Genomic DNA, 22,831 nt, shown 5'->3' on the forward strand with positions numbered 1-22,831 from the left:
GCACGGAGTGTTTTGAATACCCTTTAACTTCTACCATGGAAATTAATGGAAGGCGAGGAGGAAAACCCCAAGCCCCTTCCTGAAATGCAAAGCTTCATCTTATAATATACTTCATCTGCAATGGTGTTTTATTTTCTTCTTAATGTTCCTGGCTTTTGCAGTCAGTGCTCTACCTTCATGCAGCAAGAGGGCTCATCTGGCACACGACATAATTCTCAGCAGCATCTCTAGGCCTGTTTGAAGCACTGGTGATGACTCGACTGCACTTCCCGGAGTTGTAGGCAGCCATGGAACTTCATTGATCAGAACCAACAGGAAATTCTGATGAAAAAAAACTTAGTACAAGGCTTGTGAAAGGCTGTTGCTTGATTAGTTCCTTGGTTAATGGTAATACATAGCATAGTGTAGATCCCAGTGCAGAATACTGCACTGCAGAGAGAGCTTTTCAAAGTAATTATCTGTAAAATGAAGAGAAGTGACACTTATCCCAAATTAATGGCAGTATAAAACCGATCACATTTATTTTTGAGACTTTTAGAGCCTTGATAGCATTCCAGCAGTTATGTAGAAAGCTGTGTGCTGATGGGGGGGAGGATTGGTTCCTAATGAAAACCTTGCATATTATGCTGGCATGCACAATGCAGAAGGGACAAAAGGCTATTTAAAAAAAAAAAAATCTTATCAGAAGTACTTTGACATTATTCCTCAAGTAATTATTTTTATCCTTCAGTAAGTGCATCTGCATGCTATTGTGCTAACACTGCTGCATTTCTTGTTAATTATACTCTTTTAAGCTTGCTTCACAAGAGTAATCTAGCAGCCTGTAATAATTAATACAGTTCAAATCAAACACAGGAAGAATAAAACAAATTCAACTGAAAAAAAAAAAAGGGGGGGGGGGGGAACGGATGGGGGTTGCACTTAGGCAGTTTGCTGGTGAAACAAACTTGCAGGCTGGAGTGTGTTTGTGTACAGACAAAAAAGGTACCTTGTACAAAAAAGATACCTTGTCCATTACAGGCATTTAAAGACTTTTGAATGTTATTTAAATACAATGATACCTTGTTACAAACAAATACTATTACCTGTTTTCTTTCACCAAAAGATTGTTAGTAATTGGTCTTGCCATTGGCTTCAGTGTTCATAATTAAAGTTAAGTGCATTTGCGGTTCTTTCCAGCCACAGAATCTAAGCATAAGTCTTTTGCAGGTTTTTGTTTTGTTTTGTTTTGTTTTTTTTTTGTTATCAAATTATAAGTTTGGAGAAATAGATTCCGGTTAATACCTGCTTCTGCTAATAGGTTTACAAAACAAGAGCTAACAGGAGACTGATACTTTTTATGTCCTTCTTTCACAAATGATATTTGAAGAGTTCTGTAACCAAAATATTGTGCCAAGTATTTCCTGGAATGATCAAACCAAACCTCAGAAGACCTTGAATCTTGCACAATCGCCTTTTCAGTCGGTCAAATTTACAGCATGTAAGGTGATGATCGGATGACATAGTCTTTTCCAGTCTGTGGAATGTTTTTATTACTTTATTTAATAATTGTGGATATGGCAAAGTCTAGTTCCATTATTTTTTAATTTTTTTTTTTTAAATCAGTTGTTTCAATGGGAAAATTGAAGATACTGGAATCATGGCTTCCATCTGTCAGGAAAAGCAGGCATGGTTTTGAATTATAGATTGTTTTATTATTTTGTATTTTTAAATTCATTTTAGTTACTTGGTATGCAGGGCAGCTGTGAAGCTCTTTTTCTGAGCCACAAACTTTGAAATCATCATCTTCCCTGCTCCTTTGCTGACTACGTTTCACTTGTAAATAATAAAATAAGTTTACTACTCTAAATGGCCTTTCTTCAGGAACAGTTTCTTGTGAACGGCACAAAAATGAGTAAAATAGGGAATTCAAGTTTATAGTAGGCTTTATAAAATAGGATCTTCTGGATCCTTTAGAACCTGCCGGGGGGGTCCCTGCCTTTCCCGGTGGCAGTGCCTGACGCCCCAGTGTCGCTGGCTTCCTTCACACCCCACCTCCCAAGGGCCTGCTGCGATTTGGGGAGTGTTGCGTGCTGGCATGGGGTGAAATGCAAAGCACCACCAAGGCGATTGTGGTACATACCAGTGCAGTAGGAAATACTCCCACCAAAAGGCTGGTGATGTTCAGTTGTCTAGACCGAAGTATACTCAGCGTGGAGACGTAGCTGCTCAGCTACAGCCCAGTTCTCTCCCACTCCAACCCTGTCGTTTTAGGTTTAGCGGTGTGTTATTACTTACCTTAAACACATGGGTTTTGCTGGAGCTGAATAAGTGACTATCTAAAAGCTGGTGGGTTTAAAGGTATGAAAAATGTTGTTTGTGCAGCACGGGAAATTCTTTATGTTTTTATTTAATAGGTGACCATTAATATTTGTTCATCTTGCACCGTTGTAGATTTTGCATTTGGAATGATCTCCAAGTTTGCAATGAGCTTAATTCTTCAGCAGTGATTTTATTTGCTTTTATTGATGGTAAATGAGCAGCCCAGGTTTATGATGTTGGAGGAGGGGAGAAGTCTGAAGTAAAAAATATTATGTAAATGCTTTAAATGAGCAAACTGCATTGCGTGGTTTTGGCTGTTTCCTAGTACTGAGGCATCACTAATAACCTTGAATGCAAATTTTCCATTTAAAATATGAGCTGGGCTTTTTGTTCTAGAAGTATATTGTCATAAAAGAGTAATGACCAGATTGTGAAAGAGAAGGTTGTTCTTGGCTTTATTTGTAAAACAGTTCTATGGAGATATTTTTCAATTGTTGGATTTGTGACTTTCTTGAAGAAAATCCATTAGAAAAACTGCTGTTCTTTCTGTTTTCAGTTAAGCATGTTGTATACTTGGTGGGGAAACTCATCCTGTGGGATATTTCCTTCTTTTCTTCTCTCCCCATTCCATTTTGCTAAATTTTCTGTCCCCATATTGTGACGACCTTCCTCGTTTTGTATTGGCAAAGTCTCTCTGGATGTGGATTTCTCTTGTACTTGAAGCTAAAGGAGCAAGGTTTACTTGGTACTTAACAAAATAAATATACTGGTGAAAGAGCCTAGGGGAGCAAGTGCTGCTCGTGATCTCCCATCAGCGTGCCTTGGTCTTCTCAGTCTCAATTCAGACTCTAGTTGGCTTTTTTCATGTTAGCGTATTTCTTTATATTCCTGGCAGAGGGAGTTCTTAAATTGGGAAATAAATCCGGGCTTGGTGATAACTGTGCATGTAGGTGATGAGACACAGCTTCTGCTGGAGAACTGCACTGAAGCACCAGCTGTCTCTGACAACACAAGTAAAGCCAAGCGAGCAATGGCATGGTTTAAAATTAAATGAAAGAATTAGAATTCAATGTAAGGTCAGTTACCAACTTGGGACATGTGCATACCAGTGTCACAGGAGATGACTGTTATGTTTTACTGCCCATCTGGGTTTTATTTATTTATTCTCTGTCCAGACTGGGAAGGATTTCTGAATGGAGGCTTGTCAACCCTTTGCAATTGTTTTAAGCTACTTAGTTTTTCAGAATAACTGCGCAGACAGAACATATAGCCTCTTATTCATTCTTATTTTTTTGAGATGTCTGGCATAGCCACAGGTCTCTTCTAGAGTACCCGGTAATGAAAAAGTATTTCTGTTGCAGGAATGCAGGTGTGGATTCATTCCTACTTTGAATCAACTCGTTTTGGCGCTGCCACTGCTGTTTCCTTGCTTTGCTTTGCTCTCTTGCTTCTCTTGGCCCGTTTGTTGGCACACGGGTGTAACTGCTCTCAGGCCATCTCCAGTGGGGCTGGCCTCCTGGTTTAGATGTTGGCACCACGTGGAGCTGGGTGTGCTGCTTCACTTCTCCATCTCCATCATGTTTCTCCCCTGGGGAGGTGATCCAGTGCCATTGTAAGAAAAAAATCACTTCAGATGCCAAGATAAATAAGACAGGATCTAAACAGATCTAGAGGGACAAAGCAGCATCACCGTTACCTGAGTTGGAGCAGCAAGAGAGGAAGGGACCTGTGTAGGATCCTCCCCACAGGATCTCTGGAGACATGAGTGCTCTTCTGATGAAAACTTGTGGGAATTTACTTTTGAAATCCACATGTTGGAATTCAACATGTTCATGATCTACCGGGTATACCGTGGAGAAGGTCTTTTTGTCTTTCATGTGTTTGATAGCTGGTGTTCCAGCACACCCAAGCAGGCCAAGGCTACCCCCACAGGTGGAGCGGCTGGCTGCCCTGGGGAGCAGAACCAGGCAGGAGATGTCCTGCCCAGCAGTGTGTCCCTTGAGAGGAGAGGGAGAAGCAGTTGGTGAGCTTGTGGCAGCGCGGGCTTGTGCTCTTCCTGTTAACCTCTGCCAGTGGTGTCCTGCCTTTTCCTGCTGAAGCTCCTGTTTGTGTGACTCCCAGACAGAGCCCCATTCTGCGGGAGGGCCGTCCTCAGTGTAGCCACTGGTGCAGCAGAAATGCATCTTATTTTAACTTCTTTCTTTTTCCTTCTCTCTGCCACCTTCCCCTGCTTTTTTTTTTTTTTTTTTGTGCTCAGAGGCAAGTTTAAGATTGAATGAGTCAAGGTTAAATTAAATTTGGTTGGCGAGCTAGTTTCTGAAATAAGTCAGCTTTAAAGTGCAAAGTGAAACACCTCTGTAAAAAAAGTGTATTGTAGGCATGGGTTTGGATTGTTTTGCTTCAAGGAAATTGCTTGGGGGTATTTTTTTTTTTTTTTTTTTCTCCTGGTGGCATAAACACAGCTCCCATCAAAATGAACCAATGGGGGTGTGTGCCAACAGATGAGAACCTAACGCAGCTGACACCAAGTGAGCAAAGAGCTTTCCAAGTACAGCAGGATGACCTCATTACCAAGCTAGATTTTGCAGGAGAAGCTTCAAGTGGAGCCAGCCTACTCTTTAGGACACCTTAACAAGCCATAAGAGTCAATTTGCGCAGTTTAAAAGACAGTAGGTTATTTCACTTTCAATTTATGCCAACCTGGAAGTTAAGGGATATATTAAAAGAGTAAGGCACAATACAGAATAGCAGACAAAAGCTTGTGTCCTTATTTCCTTCACAGGATCTGCCTTTAACTTCGGTTTTCATGAGAATTTAGTTCTGTTGATGTTTAAATGTAAATTGTGGGTGATGTATAACTTTTATTGTAGCCTGAAGAAAGGATGAACAGTTCAATGGGAAGGTATATAATACGATGGCCAGCAATTCAGTGCTTAAAATGATTATTAAAACAGTTGGGTATTCATTTCAAAAGTCGGTTATGAAGTAGTTAGTTTCCCTGTGATGAAATGCTAGGATAGCAGTGAGAACATGGCTTGCTTTTTTTTCAAATTCAGAATACTTGTGTGGATTTTTGGTGCATCCTTTAATAATGATTTGAGCACATTGCATCTTGATTTTTTTTTTTTTTTTTTTTATCAGTTACATCCATTTTCCCCATGATTTTTTTTTTTTAACACGAAGCATGTTTTGGCGTGGCTTTAGAGAGGCAAGGATTCTTACACTGGTGTCTCAAAAATCCGAGTAGCAATTTTTTCCAGGCATGGTCGCAAGTTTAGTAGTTTTAAGTGGATATGTGAACTACAATGAAAATCATTTGTGGATGGATTTGTAGTCAGGCTTGTTGATGGAATTTGGGTCATCAGCCAGAAAAAGACAGAACAGAGGGTCAGTAGTCTCCGGAAGAGGGGTTCTGAGTGGGACCAGAAGTGTGGTCATATGATGGGAGGTGTTTCATAGGCCAAAAAAAAAAACCAAACCAAACAAAAACCAAAACCAAAACAAACAAAAAACCAAAACAAACAAAAAAAACCCCCACCAAACAAAAACCAACCTGGAAGTTAGGTCAATATCAAAAATCACTCAGCTGTAAAACTAATAAAGTAGAAGTAATAGGGCTGTAACTATTAACCAAGAAATAAATCTTAAGAAATGTAAAGAGAAAATAATTTGTACTGAAAGTGTCCTTTCTTGAGGTTTCCATCTACATTCATTACAAATACCAAATAAACAATTGCTTGGAGAGCTATGCTGAGTTTCAACATGTTTGTCCTGAGTAAAAGTTGAGGAAGCACAGATTTACCTGCCTGTGGTCATCCGGGGAGATCCTGAGGACTAATATAGGACTCGATTCTTTTGTTGTTCGAGGTATTCAAGTAGAAAAAATAACCCTTGGGGAATGAAAAAGTTAAATTGCCTGTTTTCTTTGCTACTTAGCAGTACCTGTTCAATACATCTGCTTAGAAATTCAAACTATGGTTTGAACTGCTGTTTATTTTGGATACTGGATTGTTTCCAAGGTGTCTTTAAAGAGGCTGGATCCTGTTCTCTGCCCCATGGAAGAGCTTGCTTAGGTGTGCTGCTGGCTCTGGGGAGGTGCCCCCAGGCAAGGAGAGCCGAGGAGAACAATGACATTAGTGTGCAGACTGGGGGACAGACCTTTTCTATAAATACACTTTCTTCTTCCTATTAAATGACCAATGCTGAGAGTGGTTTTTACATGAGCTATTTTTAAGAGATAATGTATCCACTAAGGTTGTCATGATGTATTGCAAGATGTATTTTTATTATAAATTGTTTCTATATTGATCTTGCTGTAAATTAAGCTATTTCTTCCTTATCTTCAACAGGCAGCCAGATAAACTAGTGGTGGTTTGGACAAGAAGAAGCCGAAGAAAATCCTCTAAGGTCAGTTGATGCTTAATAAGGCCCAACTTCAGTGACAAGAGGGGTCAGCTCTTTGTGAGGGACTGCTTTCTCGAGTGTGAGGTGCAACTAACTAAATGAGAAATATTTAAATTGGTTTTCTTTTCTTTTTAACTCCGTTTAGCCGCGAAGTTGAGAATAAGCGGCTGTTGATGTAAACACTAATTTATGGAAACACATAAGTCTGATTTCAGCTTTGGTTAGTTGTTTAGCAGAACTATATCATCATCAATTCAATTCCAGTTATTAATGTGTAGACCTAATTAGAAAGGAGAATCTGTTTCACTACTAGAAGTGTATTAATAATAATAAAAAAGTAATAAAGAATCTGACATCACTGCGATAGGGAGATATCGTCTGACCAAGAGGCTATCTGACAACTTGAAAATACTACAAATCAGAAAGAATAAACGCAGGCTCTTTCAGTCAGTAATGTATATTTGAATTAAATTTTAACATTTTACTTCCACAAACACAATGAGAAAGCCTATGAATTTGTGTTTTATGGCTAATGACTTGGTAGCCTGAGGAAAGGGAAGCTCTAAGTGAAGTCTGTCCAGTATTTGGGCGTTCATAAAGTTTGGCTTGTATGTGGTTGAGTTTTTTTGATGTGTAAAAGTTTGCAAGCAGAGGAGCCCTCTCTTCTGTGAGCTTCACCTTACTGTTCTCCCTGCAGGAAGAAATCAATCCGAAAGCCTTACGAGATTACTGTCTGTTTGTTAAATGGTGCTCAGTTTGTCTAGACTGCTGAATTTTACTGCTCTGACAGTAAGATGCAGTTAGCCTCTGTGGAGCCTCCTTTGGGTCTGGGATGAAGGGAAAAGCAACACAGTCTGGGGGTGTGACTCCGGTTTCCATAGAAAATGAAGCTTGAAAAAACCGCCACAACACTGTCCATTTACACTGAGGTTGAAATAAATGGCAAGCTTTTCTACACCTCTGCAGTGTCTAATATGACAATGTCTTGTATGCTATTATTGACTAATAAGAGTAAAATCCGTTGTCCATCCTAGCAGGCAGTTGTTGCCCATGAAGGTGGGGAGCCTATTTCATCTGTACAGCAGGCAAGCAAAGGCCTTTGAACGCTGGTTGTATTGCAGGATTTCTTCCGTTGCCTCGTGTCCTCTGGTGCAGGGCTGTCCTCTCTCTGTCCAAAAGATAGAGATGGGCAACACAAATGAGCTGGGGAAAAGCGTCCTAACCACTGAGCAGGTTCGCAGGGGGAAGGAGTGCGTGCTGTTTTCCTCCCTTCCTGGGAGCATCTCCTCATCAAGATAATTCAGCCGTGCTTGCTCATTCCTTCTCCCCACTGTTGCCTCTTGCTCTGGTCAGGCTTATGGCAAGCGGCCTTGTCCAGAGGGGAAGTTTTGGAGGTCAGCCTTTTAATAATTCTTCAGTGCTTCAGTTAAATAGAGATGGTCAAAGCACCTTTTTTTGACATATACATGTAACTCAAAATGATACTTTCAGGACCGCTAAGTTGGTGGAGAGGGGGCACCCACGATAGAGAAGATATAATGAAATAATTCTATGTTGAAGAACTTAAATGTTTAGAAAATATGATATATGGTTTCCTACACTACTCTGGAGAGACTTTTGGGTTTTCTTACTGGTACTCTTCTTTTTCTGACTTCTTTTTGATTGTCATGCATATTTGCTGTATTTTATCTTTTAATTTGAGGTCTCAGCTATTCTAAGCTGTTTTATCTACAGACTGGTTACTGACTGAAAGTGACTGCACAATCAAATGCCTACGCCAATGTGGGCATCCTAAATTCTGCTTTAGGGTACGAAAACCCAAAGGTGTTAACCTGGTGAGTAAACAAGGGTGTGAACTTAGTCTGGCACCTTTTCCAAGATAACTGCTCCTGTTCCATGTTTGTACTCTTCAGCAAAATCAGACTATTCCTTGTTGATTGAAGGATAAACTAACTCAAGTTACCTTGAATTTATAGCATGATGTATATCTAGGCGGTAACTGCCGATGTATGGTGTCTGTTGTGGCTTACCCTATGATAACTTACTTTCTTTTCATTTAATTTTTGTAAAACAGGGAGAGAAAAGAGAATATAGAACAGTAAAGTCAGTACTTATGCAAGTATTGTAACACTAAAAAGCTTGGTGAAAAGCAGGGTATTTGTCTGTGAAGGACTAATTTGTTGAGATTCAGAGTATGTTCAGAAACAGAAGCCGTAAGAAAAGTCCAGTAGGGCTTTGAGGTGATGGGCTTCTGCCTGTGTTATGAGCATGATGCTGTTGGCTCCAGTGGCAACATTTCACTGAGGGGAGAGGATTTTCTGACACACTCGGCTTTTTGGGCTTGAAGTTTTTTCAGCTGGTTCATAAAGTTCCAGGATGAGTCCTCCTGTGACTGTTTTCTCTTTTGGTCACCAGGCAGTAGAAGCAACTTTTGGATAAACTGGCAGATTTACCCGAGACTCAGAAAAGTCTTTTGCTAGTGAATTAATTCATGCTTACTAAGATCCCACAGAGATGCTGAGTAGCCCTGAGGCCTGGCCAGAGGATAGAGTTAATTTTAAAGCTTAGGTAGTTGATATGATTTGAGCTGTTTGGGTCCAAGATTGTAGATCAATATATGTTCTTGATCTCTTAGTCATCCTGCCAGTAAAATACTTTTATTCGACATATTTGTTTCATCTAATTGCTTTCTTGGAAGCAAGTCAAATGAATATTTAATCTTATTTTTGATGGACACTGGGCTCAGTGAGTACGAAGCATTAATAATTTTCTGAGTTTTTCAGCTTCTTTGAGAAGGAGGAGGAGAGGGATGAGGTCTTACCTTACTGTGAAGATGTTGTAAAGACTTCTTTGGAGGTTATGATTTATTTTCTGAACTTTTCAGATCACTGGCGATAAAGAGGGATATCCCTATGTTAGTTCACAGACTCACAGAACGATTGAGGTTGGAAGACACCTCTGGAGGTCATCTGGTCCAAGCCCTCTGCTTAAGCATGGCCACCTAAAGCTTGTTGCTCAGGACTGTGTCCAGACAGCTTTTGAATTTCTCCGAGATGGAACACTCCACAACTTCTCAGGGCAACTTGTGCCAGTGCTCAGTCACCCTCATGGTGAAAACGTGTTTCCTGATGTTCAGAAGGAACCTTCTGTTTCACTTTTTGCCCACTGACTCTGGTCCTGTCACTGGGCCCTATTGAGAAGAGTCTGACTGTCGTCTTTGCTATGGATGTATACTGAAACTGGCCCACTTAACTATTGTAATTTTAAGATACTGTTGAGCTCAAAGCTGAGTTCTTGATGTCCTTTGAAGTCCTCATTTTTGTGGTTTCCTCTGATTTTGATATGCCTTCTGGCCCACATACTTTCTTTCCAAGTAAACTACAGTGGTCCCTCAATTAGAAGAAATAGCAGGAGACATCATGTGCAGGAGTCTGAATATTTTAGTTACTGTGGGAAACATAGGATAGGAGCTGTAGATATGTTAAATTATAGTAAGTTTTAAAGTGTTTCAAACAAAAAGCAATAACCATTTAGAAAGAGCATTTAAATGTGTTGTGGTTTAGGCCTGGTTGGCAGCCAACCACAATGCAGCACCTCTCTCTCCCTTCCCCTCTGGCAATGAGAAGGGACAGAGAGCCAGGCTTGGGGTTCAAGATAGGACTGGGATGGGGAAAAATCCCCCTTTTATGATCATGAGCAAAAGGCAGACTTGTTAGGGGAAGAAAAAAAAGAACATACATTAATTACAGACACTGACAACACATAACAGAGTAGGACAGTGAGAAGCATTGCCACACATTGAGAACACCTTCCCCCCACCCCTCCCTTCTTCCCGGGCTCAGCTCTGCTCCCGATATCTCTATCTTTTCCCCCAGCAGCGCAGGGGCAGGGAATGGGGGGTGCAGTCAGCGCTGCCACTTCCTTCATCTTCGGTGAGGGGAGTGTCCAGTACTTGTTCCTCCTGCTCCAGCGTGGTCCCCCTCTCACAGGAGACAGTCCTCCACAAACTTTCTCCGACTTGAATTCCTCCCATGGGCCGCAGCGTTCCCCACACTGCTCCGTCATGGGTCACTAACTTCCTCCGACTGGATTCCCTCCCACGGCTGCAGCCCTTCCCGAGCTGCTCCGGCGTGGGACTCCCCCGCATGCTGCAATCCTCCCAGCGCTGAATTACAGCAGCGGGGCTGCCTTTTCCCATGAGACCCTGGCCTTCTTCGGGCACAGCACCTTGATCAACTGAGCAGGAGCAACAGGCCACAAATCAATGTCTGCTCCACCGTAGATCTCCATGGGTGGCAGGGGGGGCCGCCCTGCCGTCTCCCCACAGGATACAGGGGGGTCTCTGCTCCGGCACACCTCCCCCCTCCTTTCTTCCTCCGTTCCTCCCCTGACCTTGGTGTTCATGCAGCTGCAGCAACTCCTCCTCACAAGTCCGACTGCACGTCACCACGTCCCTTCTTAAATACGTTATTGCAGAGGCGCAGCTGATGGTCTCAATTTCCCAAACAGAAGTGGAGCTGATGTGGAGCTGGGGGAGCTTTGAGAAGCTTCTCACAGGGGGCCGCCCCGATAGCCCCCTCCCCTGCCACCAAAAAACTCCACCACTCACTCAACCCAGGACAAAATGGCAGTCTGATGGATGGCTACAGCACCATGAATATTATCCATCGGTTACTGATCTTAATGCAGATTTAAGACAGTTATAGCTCTATTCTGGGATCCCCTCTCTCTAGGCAAGTCTGATTTCGATGCTTTTCAAGAGGCATGTCAGGACAAGATAGATGGCTTTGTATGGTTGGGCATCTTCATTGTGTGTGCCAGGAGTTTACGGAAAATGGTGATTTGCAGTCTTGCTATATTGGGCAGAATTACTGAGCAATTCTAAAACTAAAATGAGCTTTCAGCTTGGGGAGGGTTTGGGGTGGAAGTCACCTATCTGTTAGTGAAAATGTTGTCTTTCATCAAAATCAGGTAGGTGGGGTCTTACCACAACTCTTCAAGCCTCATTTAGATGGTTACCGGCATCCATAGTTTAAAGAAGGTGGAGCTTGTAGCAGTGGTCTTGCTTAACTCTTCCTCTTCAGTACCCTGCCACACTGGCATGTTGGCCCTGGGTTTTCAGGCACTGGCTGTTTGGACTTGCCTTTTTTTTTAATTTTTTTTTTTTTTTGAGTGGGGTAAGAATGTCTTTGTTTTAGTGTAGAACAAGGGGAAAATGTGTTGTAAATATGTTTACCTTAATTTCACTGAGATGCTCTCGAATTTAGAGGCTTTGAAATTTCAATTTGAAAAGAGATGTTGTCACGATGTCAAGGAGGTACTTTCAGCTATTCTTGTGAACACATGCAGGCTTATGGTTGAATTATACACCTCTGAAGAATCAAATTTGCACTTGCTTCTGAGAGCCTGACAGAATTACTCTTCAAAGGTCCTTTTTGTATCAAAGCTGAAAGAAGGTGCCTTGCCTGTAATTTCAGCACTTCTGCTGCAGGTTTATCAAAAACTGTTCAGACACAGAGGGGAAGGAACAGTGCTTGGAACAGGGAAATGACTTGAACAGTAAGAGCAGAACCAAGAGAAGCACAGGGACGGGGAGTAAAAAGGATCTATATGTAGGGAGTAAAAAAGATCCCTTGTTGTCTGCAACAGCAGCCCACCCAGCCTTTTTTCAAGGATATACCATCAATAAAGCAGCAATTGGGTCATCTGTTTTGCTGCCCTTGGCAACCTGTTGCCTTTTCTGGCTAGTTCATTGCCTAGTGCCAGCCCTGCCTGCCACTACCAGCTTCTTCTCTGATGGGGGAGTTACAAAGGTGAGTTGTGACTCTAACATGCCAGTGAGTGCCTGGGACTAGCACAGTTCAGTGGTGGCCCTTCTAGGGCTTCTCGGTTTGTTAGTAAAGTAACAAAATCATATTGGGTTGCGAATGTAAGCAGTCAAAATTAGTTTGAGCCATTCTAATGGTCAGTGTGTGCCATTTTAGGCATATGATACAGCCTTTACTAAGGCAATTGCAAATTGTTTTCCTACAGCATTGCTGCCTCATTAGGCAGACAGTGGTTAGAGACAACACGAGGGATGAGTGGTGAGAAAAACTGCTTAATTGATAAAGAAGTTGGAGGGTGTTTGTTAAAGAAGGTATAGGACAGGAACAGAAAAGACTGCCTCACTGTTACGTGGTTAAACTGTGCCTTGCAGGGTTCAGTTTTGTTCTGTCCTCATGTATGAAGCTCCTGACCGAGGTCAGAGTATTAGAGCTAGATTTGATGTTTCTTCCCATTTTGTGGGTGTCTGGGGTACAGGGACTGACTTGCAGCAGTGCTGAGCAGCCATCATTACAGCTGAAGTGAAAAAAATCTGCTTCGGAAGACAAAAGGTTGGTTTTGTGCTTAATCCTTATAAAGTAAGGTTGTTGCTGATTTAAGCAGACCATGCCAAATTAGTCAAAACTGGCTATTCTTTTGCTGCTTGTAAATTGGGGGCCACAATACCCTTCTTTTTTCCAGGGATCCTGTAAAGTTACATTTTGGTGACATTCTGAGGTGCAGTGATGGATGGTCCCAGAAAACTATGAGAAAAATAACTGCATTCAGTTTTGTGTGGTGGGTTTTTTTTTGTGTGTTTTGTTTGTTTGTTTGTTTGGGTTGGTTTGTTTTGGTTTTTGTGTTTTTTTTTTGTTTTTTTTTTTTTTTTTTTTTTTAATAAGAAGCTGAATAGGTAAGGCCAGAAACTGCTTGATGAGAAGGGGAAGAGGCTCTTTATCTGAGCATCATCTATTGTGGGCAGTAGATAAGGCAAGATTTGGTGAAAGAAATAACATGAATCATGTATTTAAGGAATATATCATGATTGTGTAGGTGTGAAGTTAAACTTGAACAGCTAGCCTGGTACTAGAGAATGTCTCCTAGTAAAGAAATTTTTTCTTGTTTTCCAAGCTTAGCAGTCTTTATGCAGCTTTTTAGCAGTAATACATGGATGCATAATTATAGCTGTAACACATGTATGTGCTGATGAAGTGAAGACGTTCATGGAAAGACCTGTGGGAATCTGCCAGTTTTCTTGTCTACTCTCAAGGGACACAGACAGCAATGGGTTGAGCAAAGGCTGCCTGGTATTTCCAGGGTTTTGAACTTTCTTCTTTGACATGTGCTGGCTTTTTTAGACTGCGTCTCAGGGCGGGAGTGTCAGGAGTGTTGTTCTGGTGCCCAGCCTCTTTTAACTGGAGGGCGAAGCACAGGGATTTCAAGATGATCATGGGAATGCAAACTGTGGTCTGGAGTACAGTCTTTAATTTGTCTCCTCCCTTTGTGATACTGAGCTGTGGTACAGAAGAAGCCACTCACAAACTGCCAGTTTGGTGTGGAGGAATCGGCAGCTTTTCCCAGTCCATTCCTTTTCCAGCCAGTCTGTTAGCAGCTGGACCATATGGACTTCTGTCTGCCCCCAGATGTTGTTATGGCTTTGGTGGCACTCATCACATAGAGCAAATTGGAGCAATACTCAATCTTCACAAGCCACGCTGCTGGCATGGAGGCACCAGATGAAGGAGCTGGCTGCTTAATGTCAGCTCCTCCTCTTTGAGTTATTAATTTATTTTTTTTGTTTCCTCTTCCTGCTTGTGTTCTGCCTGGATTACATTGAAGAAGAGGGATTATCATTACAAGCTGAGCTGCCCAAGGCACTGCTGGAGCCAGTTGAGCTCCTGCTTGGTTCTTGTGCCCTGAACAGCCTCTCACAGAGACAAGTAGCAGAGCTGCTCTGATCATAGGCAGTTGGCAAAAATTTTACCAGGGAAAGAAAAGCAGCAGCTCGCTGGCTCACAATATAAAGTCACTCCTGCGGCTGTAGGTGAGCAACGATGGTAGATCTGTTTTCTACTTGTGCTTTTAAAAAAACAATATTGAGGGCATGGCTATTGGAACATATTTTTGATTCATAAATATAAACTGCTTCATAATTTGCAGCAGGCTTAAAATGTGGTCAGCTCTAGGATCTTACAGGAAAGTAACTTGTAATTATCCTGCACAACAGAGTCAGGATGAGATGAGGTAGTAGTGAAGAAGGGAGAAAGATGGGTAACAAAGCATCTAGAAGGGTAGGCTCTTGAAAGAATGTAACATTTTGTTTTTAAAGGGTCAGGAAGGAGATTTTTATAGAGACAAGGAAGAGTGTAAACAGAGTTGGTCATGATAGGAATGGTGTATGTGCCAGGTCATGAAATCCCCTATATACAGGGGCTGGGGAAATTACTTCCATAATGTACTTCAGTTAGCTGATTTGCCTGCATCTGCCCGCTCTGTGATTTCCAGCAGAAACTACTGGTGAAATAAGACTTGAGTTTGTCTAGCCTGTGCATAAGGTGAGAGAGGTGTATGAGATTCTGCTGTTTCATACAACCAAAAAGTGGACACTTAGCAAGAGTGGAGAGGTGGTACGTTGCTGATAATAGCTTTATTATTACTAAATGTTGAGAATTTCCACAAACATACAGGAACTCTTTGTGTTTGAAGTTATTGAGTATTGAAGGCTGCTTGACAACAGATTCGGTATTTTCAGCAGTGTTTCACTGGTTTTAAGTACAGTTTGTAAACCCTTTGGCGTGTTGTATGTGCGTTATCATATGGGGCACTGAATATTTTAATTATCTGGCCCTGTAAGTTGCTGATTTCTATCTATTTTTAAAGATTTCCCCCTTCCCATTTGGAACCAGAGACCAACACTGCACAGATACCAAGTCTGCCTCTCCAGTGCAGGCACTGCAGAACAGTTGTGATGTTCACAACATTGTGTATGCAAAAGCGGGCTGTCTGGTTTGTGAACTGCTGCAGCTTGAGAGAAAACTGAGGAAACATCTCAGGACTGGGTAGCCTGAAGTGCCCATGCGAGTCTGTAGGCTCACCTCCCTATCTTTTCTTAAACAGTGCTTTTCCTCTAGCAGTTACCAGTTTTGTGCCAGAGCGATGCCGTAGGTTGGACAATGTCATTCACAGCCCTACTCTATTTATAGGATATTCCAGCGACTCATCCTGTAGCTTCTGTTTTCTGATCTAGAAGAGCTTTCATGGTATGTTATCTCCTCTCATTTCCAGGGGCAGAGAAAGAAAGGAGCCCCCTTGCTCCTTGAAATGAAACAGAGCATCTCTGCTTCTCTTTCCAGGCCATGGCTCTTGTCTCTTGGATTGAGGAGACGGGTCTGGCAAGGGGAGGGCTGTGGATGAGGCACCTACTGCTGGTGGTCATTTCTGCTTAGCAGCTTCTGTTGCCCTAGCTTCAGAGACAAGGGGAGATGGATAGTGGGGACTAGATAAGGGAAAAGTGGGTCTAGAAAGCACAACCCAAATGGGCAGTGGAATTAGGGGTGAGGATTAGGGTGGGAACGTACTGCGTGGATGCAGCGCCTCACCTTGCCTGAGCCCTGACAGCAATCCCCTGCCTGGCAGCGGTGGCAATTCTGCTGTGCAGAGGTGGCCTGATTCAGCTCACATATCAAAGTCAAGGCTTATAATTTGGGAATTTGAAAGGTTTTTTGATATAGACCAGGTGGACCTCTGTGCTGCAGTTTCTAGAAGTTACCAGACATGAGAAATACTGCATTAGCATAACACCCTCCACATTAATTTTAAATTATTGTTGTTGTTAGCCCTTCCTCTGTGTTTTCCTCTCTTTGCTTTCCCCTTTCCCTTTCTCCTTCCCAACAACTCAGATATAGTTTTAATGTTGTTTTTTTCTGTCACAAAATTTGTGTTACAGTGTTTATTTTTCCACGCCGAAGGAGGATTTAATAACATTCAACTAATCACAGAACAGCTTTGCTTTAAAAGCTCGTTAGCTGGGGCTTGTCTCCTGGTTGTTGCTTTCAGTGACATGCCTGTCACAGTGACAGAAAATCATGTGTGTGTATATCTGTCTATCTATCTATCTATCTATGTGTGTGTTTATTGTGTCTTAGTAACTTTCCTGGTGGGAACCAATGCTGATAAATGGCTTGAGTAAAGCTTTGCCTCCACTAGCGAATGCTTATTTTCTAGTTTGTTCTATAAATGGAACAGGCGATCCTCAGCTGAGCAGGCTGTCAGTGCTTGGACCGTGGACATCACAAGTTTGACATAATTGTCATTATTGGCCAAAACCAGCAGGAGAGCACAGGTTCCAGACATGCCATGAGCTCCTATTAGTTTTGTGAAAATTGATATCTGGAAAAAAGGATGGAGTGCCCCTCTGGAGGAGAAGTTGATTTATCTTACACGGTGCTAGAGGAGGACAGGGTGGCTGGCAGGTGAGCACGTGCGTGGCTCGGGATCTCTGCCCTGTGCCTGCTGGATATCCCCATCAGGCAAGCCAAGAACAACGCAGGGGCACGGTGTGTCCCGTGGAAGGGAGGTGCAAGCTGGAGCTCGAGTGGCTGTGGTAGGGATGATAGCCACTGTAATTTGATTTGCTGCTCACAAAACATATTTTTCTTATTTTATAAGCTTGTGGAGTAAAGTCATGAACAGTGTTATTTGCTCAGTTATTCAGAAATTCATCCAGGCCTGCTTTAGAATAACGAGATTAGTCTGAAATTTGTGGAGGTAGAAACAGTAGAAATTGGGCTCTTTCAAGTTGTTCTTAAAAATTCCTTTCTTCAGATACCCTAGGTCATATTATTTATGCTCTGCAAGCACAAAGCATAGAAACTTACTGACCTTTCTAATCTAATTAGGCGTCTTCGGGAGCTGGGGTTTTAAGGAGAACACCAAAGGTGAGAAAAACTTGTGATAAAACCACAGGAGAGCTGGCAGTGTTCGGCAAGAAAATAAAAATAATGGGATGGAAATAAGTGTGCTGCACACATGTAGCGGTGGAGGCAGGTGTAGGGTTTTCTTTCCTGACAGCTGTGCAGTCTGGGTTCTGCCAGCAGCTTCCCCTTCCTTCAGCTTTACACCTCTTTCCAACTCCTCTGTGTCTCCCTTCGTCCTTCCTCTCCTTGTCCCTGATGCCTTAGCAGTTATTGTCACCTGCAGTTCATCTGCAGTCCTCTGCTTTGTCGGAATTGAGGGATTAGAGTAAGAGCGAGCCCACCGGAGGTACCTGTTATGCCGCAGGCTCCGGTGAAAGCCCACTCGGAGGCAAGAGCACTCATGAAGCAGCAGACACGTGTGATGGGGCTGTCAGATATGAACCTGGCATCTGGAGTGCCCACTGCTTACGGTACACAGCAGCAGAGAGCTCTTACCTTGATGTGAATAAATGGGGCCGTTTCACCATCTTTTGTCTTTCTCACTTTGGGACGCGAAGTCATGTTTAAAGTTGCCCAGCTTACCTTAGAGTACCTGAGAACCTGAGGCACAAGTCCTACTAACCTTATATCCAAAATTTGTTCTACTAGGCAGTCTTAATCTGAAGTTCAGAGAGTTGGAAGGAGTATAAAACTGCAGTGAGTGATGCTTTAGAATTAAAAAAAAGAAAAAAAGCTGAGTTATTTGGCTTTGGAAAACAGTAAATACATTGTACATTTACTTTCCTGATAAATCTTCCGCAGATTTCTAACAACACCCCTGCTCCTCAGCAGTCACTTGTGCATCAGCATCCCTCCCTCATTTGTTTTACAGCATCACAAAATGGATTAAAAACTTGGAAAAAAGCATACTTATTCTAGAAAAAATGCTCACACATGGTGTTTCTCAGGACTAGCTGTTAAAATTAAATACAGACCACACATCAGTCCAAGTTGATACTCAACGGTAGTCAACTTTTTAGTCTATTTAACTGTTGTTTTTTTCATTACCTTGTTGTGCTGGGTTTGCATGGTGTGATTTTTGGTAGCAAGGAGGGGGCTACAGCGGTGGCCCCTGTGAGAAGCTTCTCAAAGCTCCACTGGCTCCAAGTCGGACCCAGCTCCGGCCAGGGCCGAGCCAGTTAGTGATGGTGGTTGTGCCTCTGCGATAACGTACTTAAGAAGGGGAACCTGGGAGGAGGAGTTGGGGAGTTGTGAGGGAGAATTGCGAGGGAGACGCTTCTGCAAAGACTGAGGTCAGTGGAAGGAAGGAGGAGGAAGGGGGGGAGGTGTGCCAAAGCAGAGAACCCACTGTATCCCATGGTGAGAGGGCAGGTCCACCCCCTGCCACCCGTGGAGGTCATCTGTGGGGCAGATGCCGACCTGCAGCCTGGGAGGAACTTACACTGGAGGAGGTGATTACGCCTAGAGAAGCCTGGGACTCTTGAGGGAAGCCTCTGCTGGAGCAGGCTGTTGCTGGGACAACTGCAGCCTCTTGGAAGGACCCACGCTGGAGAAGTTCCTGGAGAACTGTCTGCTGTGGGAGGGACCCCCATTCTGGAGCAGGGGAAGAGAATGAGGAGTCTTCCCCCTGAGGAGGAAGGAGCAGCAGAAACAACGTGTGGGGAACTGACCACAACCCCCATTCCCTGTCCCCCCAGCGCTGCTGGGAGGTGAAGGAGGAGAGAAATCAGGAATAAAGTTAAACCCAGGGAGTGGGGAGGAGGTGTTTCTAAGATGCATTTTTATTTTTCACTGTCCTGGTGTTCAAATTAAACTGATTTTCTTTTTCTTCCCCCATCAAGTCTGCCTTTTGCCCGTGGCCGTAATGGGTGGGTCATCCCTCCCTGTCCTTGTCTTGATCCTGAGCCTTTTCTTTGATTTTTCTCCTCCCCCATCCCTGAAGGGGAAGGAGTGAGCGAGTGGCTGTGTCGTGCTCAGTTCCCTGTTGGGCTTAAACAGTGGCACTTTTCTTAGGTGTAGGTACCCCAGCATATTAATTATTAAGAATTTAAATGTTTTAGTAGCATTTAATTTGTATTATAAATCATTGTTTTCACTTTTTTTTTCTTTATCAAATAAAACTGTCTTTTTACTCTATTTAGGTGTAAATGTGGTTAAGCCTGCACTATGTGCTGTGCTCGTGTTCTTTAAATAAAAGCATTACTTCATCTGGACGAAAACAAAATAAAGCTCATCTTGCTACAGAACCTCTGGCCTTACAGCCTTAATTTTTTGCAAGGCTCTGAGTGTTCTGACCTGTGCTATATACTTAAAAAATCCAGAGTTTAGGACCTTGTGAGAAACAGCAGAGAAAAAAAAAAAAGCCTGCTAGTGGTCTGAGTTTCCTTACTGTCATTCTTAATGATGTCCTTTATAGTGTTCAGTAGAGTCACAGGTTTAAGAGCACAGCCTTTTTGGAGTCAGTGACATGTTACTTCTACTTACATACGCTAGGTCCCGTGGGAGTTGGGTCAGCGCTTTTATCATGGCTTTAAGACAACTGTTTCTTTTCTTTCTTTAGGCTCACAGCTGGCAGCCTGGTATCAAGAACCCATACCGTGGGGTGGTGGTATGGCCTGTTCCTGAAAATGTTGAAATTACTGTGACACTCTTTAAGGTATGTGTTTTTTTTTTTTTTTTTTTAAAGCATAACCTTTCCAATTTTATAAACAGCATATGAAAAATTCTATTTGGAAATGTCCGATTCTAATCATGAGGATAGTTAAGTCATTAACTGCACAACGTTATGTCCTCAGCTTAAATCCAGGAGAGAAGGATGGTCTGTTCCCTGCAAAAGCTTACTTTGGTAGTTTAGTTAACACACTGAAATATCTCATTGAGCTGATTATAGCGAGTCATTGGCGTAGAATTTAGTACATGTGTGACTGCGCACGTAGTACATGTGTAAGGACTTGGCATGGGTTATAGTCTGGTTGGTTTTCTTTAAATACTGTATGCCAGAAGTTGTCAAAGCACAGCCATCTCTAGACTTTCTTGTTCACTTGCAATGCAGTGACCCTATTTCTCACACTATTGACTAGGAAACTGAATCCAGCTCTTGATTTCACAGTATTTACTATGCCACATAAACATCACAGGACTTACGTGATTGCAATCATAGGAGGGGATGTGGAGTATTTGAGTAGTACAGAGAATTATAAGACTTTACGAGAATTTTGTTTTTTTAGGAACTGCAGTTCTATTAAAAAAGCTTATTTGTGTGGTTGTGAAGCAGGAGAAATGGATGGTTATGCTAGGAATTATTTCCCAAATATAATTGGGCTAAGCCCTTTCTGCATAAAGATAAACAATGCAGCTTTGCACATGTGATAGTGTAGGAGGTTGCCTGGGAGGCTGAAGATTTCTGGGATTTTCATTCCATTAGTTCTTTCTTGTTCTTCATTCCGGTGTCTCCAGCTACACTCTGGTTGTTCTTATTTATAATTGATGCCTTTACAGCTTAGGGCAAGAGTAACATAATTTTTTCTAATTAGTAATATTTCTATTTCTTTGTCTTGGGGACTTCCCTGAGCAACCGCCTAGAAGTGGCTTCTGGCTAGCCTTAGAATGTGAATTTATTAGTTGGTTCATTAAGCCTAAAAAAGGGGGTTTCTCTCTTTTTCTTGTTTTGTTTGTTTTTTTTTTTTGTTTTGTTTTCTGTTGTTGTTGGGTTTTTTTTGGTTGGGTTTTTTTTTTTTTTTTTTTTTTTTTTTTCTCTCCTTGGGATCACCAATGAACAGAAACTTCCTAGGTTGCCAGTGATGGTAACTATCATAAATTTGTTTTAGCAGACACATAGTCTTCAACTGAGGTTCAAAAGTTCACTAGCAAAAATTGTTTGCCTTTGCATGCTTCAAGGGCCTCGACTTGGATTAAGAAGTTTAACACCATGATGTGACTATGATGCGTGTCTGTATAATCTGAATATGGTTATGTAATGCAATAAATGTTATTTAATATTTTTAACATTTAAAGTGAAGCAGAAAGGTACACAATTCTTGATTGTGTATGTGATAACATGTTACGTGAAGAACGAGAAATTAAGTTTCTTTTGAGTGCTGTTTTGGAGTAAAAGTGTCTCCCAGCCTGCTGCTGCCATCCCACACTCCCCTTTTATTCCTACCTGCACCACTTTGGGGCTGTGTTCTGTAGCACATCACAACCACCTCAGAGTCGTGCCACGGAAAGTGAGGGCTAGGACCATATAGTGAGGGACAGGAAGGGTCTCTGGAGCTGGTGTTTGGTATTACCACGGGCTTAATTTTCCCCAGCACTGTGACTGCAGGCAGATCTGTTCGCTGGTCTTCCTCCTCTCCCCCCAAATGAGGGTTGGCCTGGGAGGAGTGTGAATAAACACCACAGCCTGTGCCTTCTGGGAGCACCAGCTTTTAGAATCAAAATATTGAGACCATGCAAAGCAGCATCATACTGTTAGACAGCTCTTAATGTAAACCTGCTCTAACCGATTCTCTGGCTCCTCTGCCAAGAGTTGCTTGTACGTGGCCAAACCCACTTTTTTCTCTATAAGGGAATGCAGGTGTGGAACAGAGCAGCAGCGCTTTGGGAGCAAGCTGGGTGATGCTCCAGGAGCACTGTACCTGTGTTGGAGCAGCAGCCTGCCTGGCTGAAGGAGTGGTACGTGGTTGCAGGCAGAACGCGGTGTTCGCGCTGTTGCGGCCGTGCCCGCTCCTCTGAGGGCTCCGCTGGCTCGGGGCTACAGCGGCACTTCAGCTGTAGCCCGGGGTATGTCCTGGTATCCAGAGAGCTGGCAGCTTCTGGGCAAAGACAGTCAAGAACTACCTTTTTTCTGTTTGGATTTGGTTTTTTTCTTTTCTTTTTTTTCTTTTTTTTTTGCACAGCTGATGCATTGTCTGGTCAGTGCTGGCGTAGTGGGAAGGGAAGTATGTAATAGCACGCTGCAGCAGCCTTTTTGGGAGCTGACTTACAAGTCAGGTATTTGTATTGTTCCTTCCTCTGGGAGGAGGGAGGCGAAAACACTGAGAGCAGAAAAGCTCAGAAGAAGAGATGGCTTATCTTGCAGTTCTGTAAAAGTCCCTTTAGGAGCCACTCCCTTGCCGGGGAGAGTAACTGCTGAAGGTTTGGCACTTTGCAGTAAGTACACTTAGCGTGGCTGTGTTGTTTAACAAACAGTGGTTGTCCTCTTTCATTAGAACCCAAGAAGCTAAGGGAGGCTGCTGGCTTGACATCTGCACTGATAGAGCCCACTCATGGGAGCAGGTTGCTCTGACAGAGCTTTGTAGCAATCACAGATAACAAATTAGCACCGCAGTGCTGTTTGAAATAGAAGTGCAGGGAAGGGAAGGAGTGGACTCCAGAATAGACAGCTACGTGTTTTGGGAAGTGAT

General features: G+C 42.7%; 1 protein-coding gene across 8 annotated transcripts in view; it reads left to right on the forward strand.

Moving 5' to 3' along the window:
* The window catches only part of EHBP1 (EH domain binding protein 1), a 230,914-nt gene that overhangs the window by 25,574 nt on the left and 182,509 nt on the right, over positions 1 to 22,831 (forward strand). For all 8 annotated transcript variants that reach the window (XM_042795730.1, XM_042795731.1, XM_042795733.1 and 5 more), the window contains exons 3-4: positions 6,651 to 6,708; positions 19,987 to 20,082. In XM_042795730.1, the coding sequence (XP_042651664.1) occupies positions 6,651 to 6,708; positions 19,987 to 20,082 (154 nt within the window). The remainder of the gene's footprint in view (positions 1 to 6,650; positions 6,709 to 19,986; positions 20,083 to 22,831) is intronic.

The sequence above is a fragment of the Tyto alba genome, unplaced genomic scaffold (genome assembly GCF_018691265.1).
Source record: "Tyto alba isolate M040663 unplaced genomic scaffold, T.alba_DEE_v4.0 Super-Scaffold_22, whole genome shotgun sequence".
NCBI classification, from domain to species: Eukaryota; Metazoa; Chordata; class Aves; order Strigiformes; family Tytonidae; genus Tyto; species Tyto alba.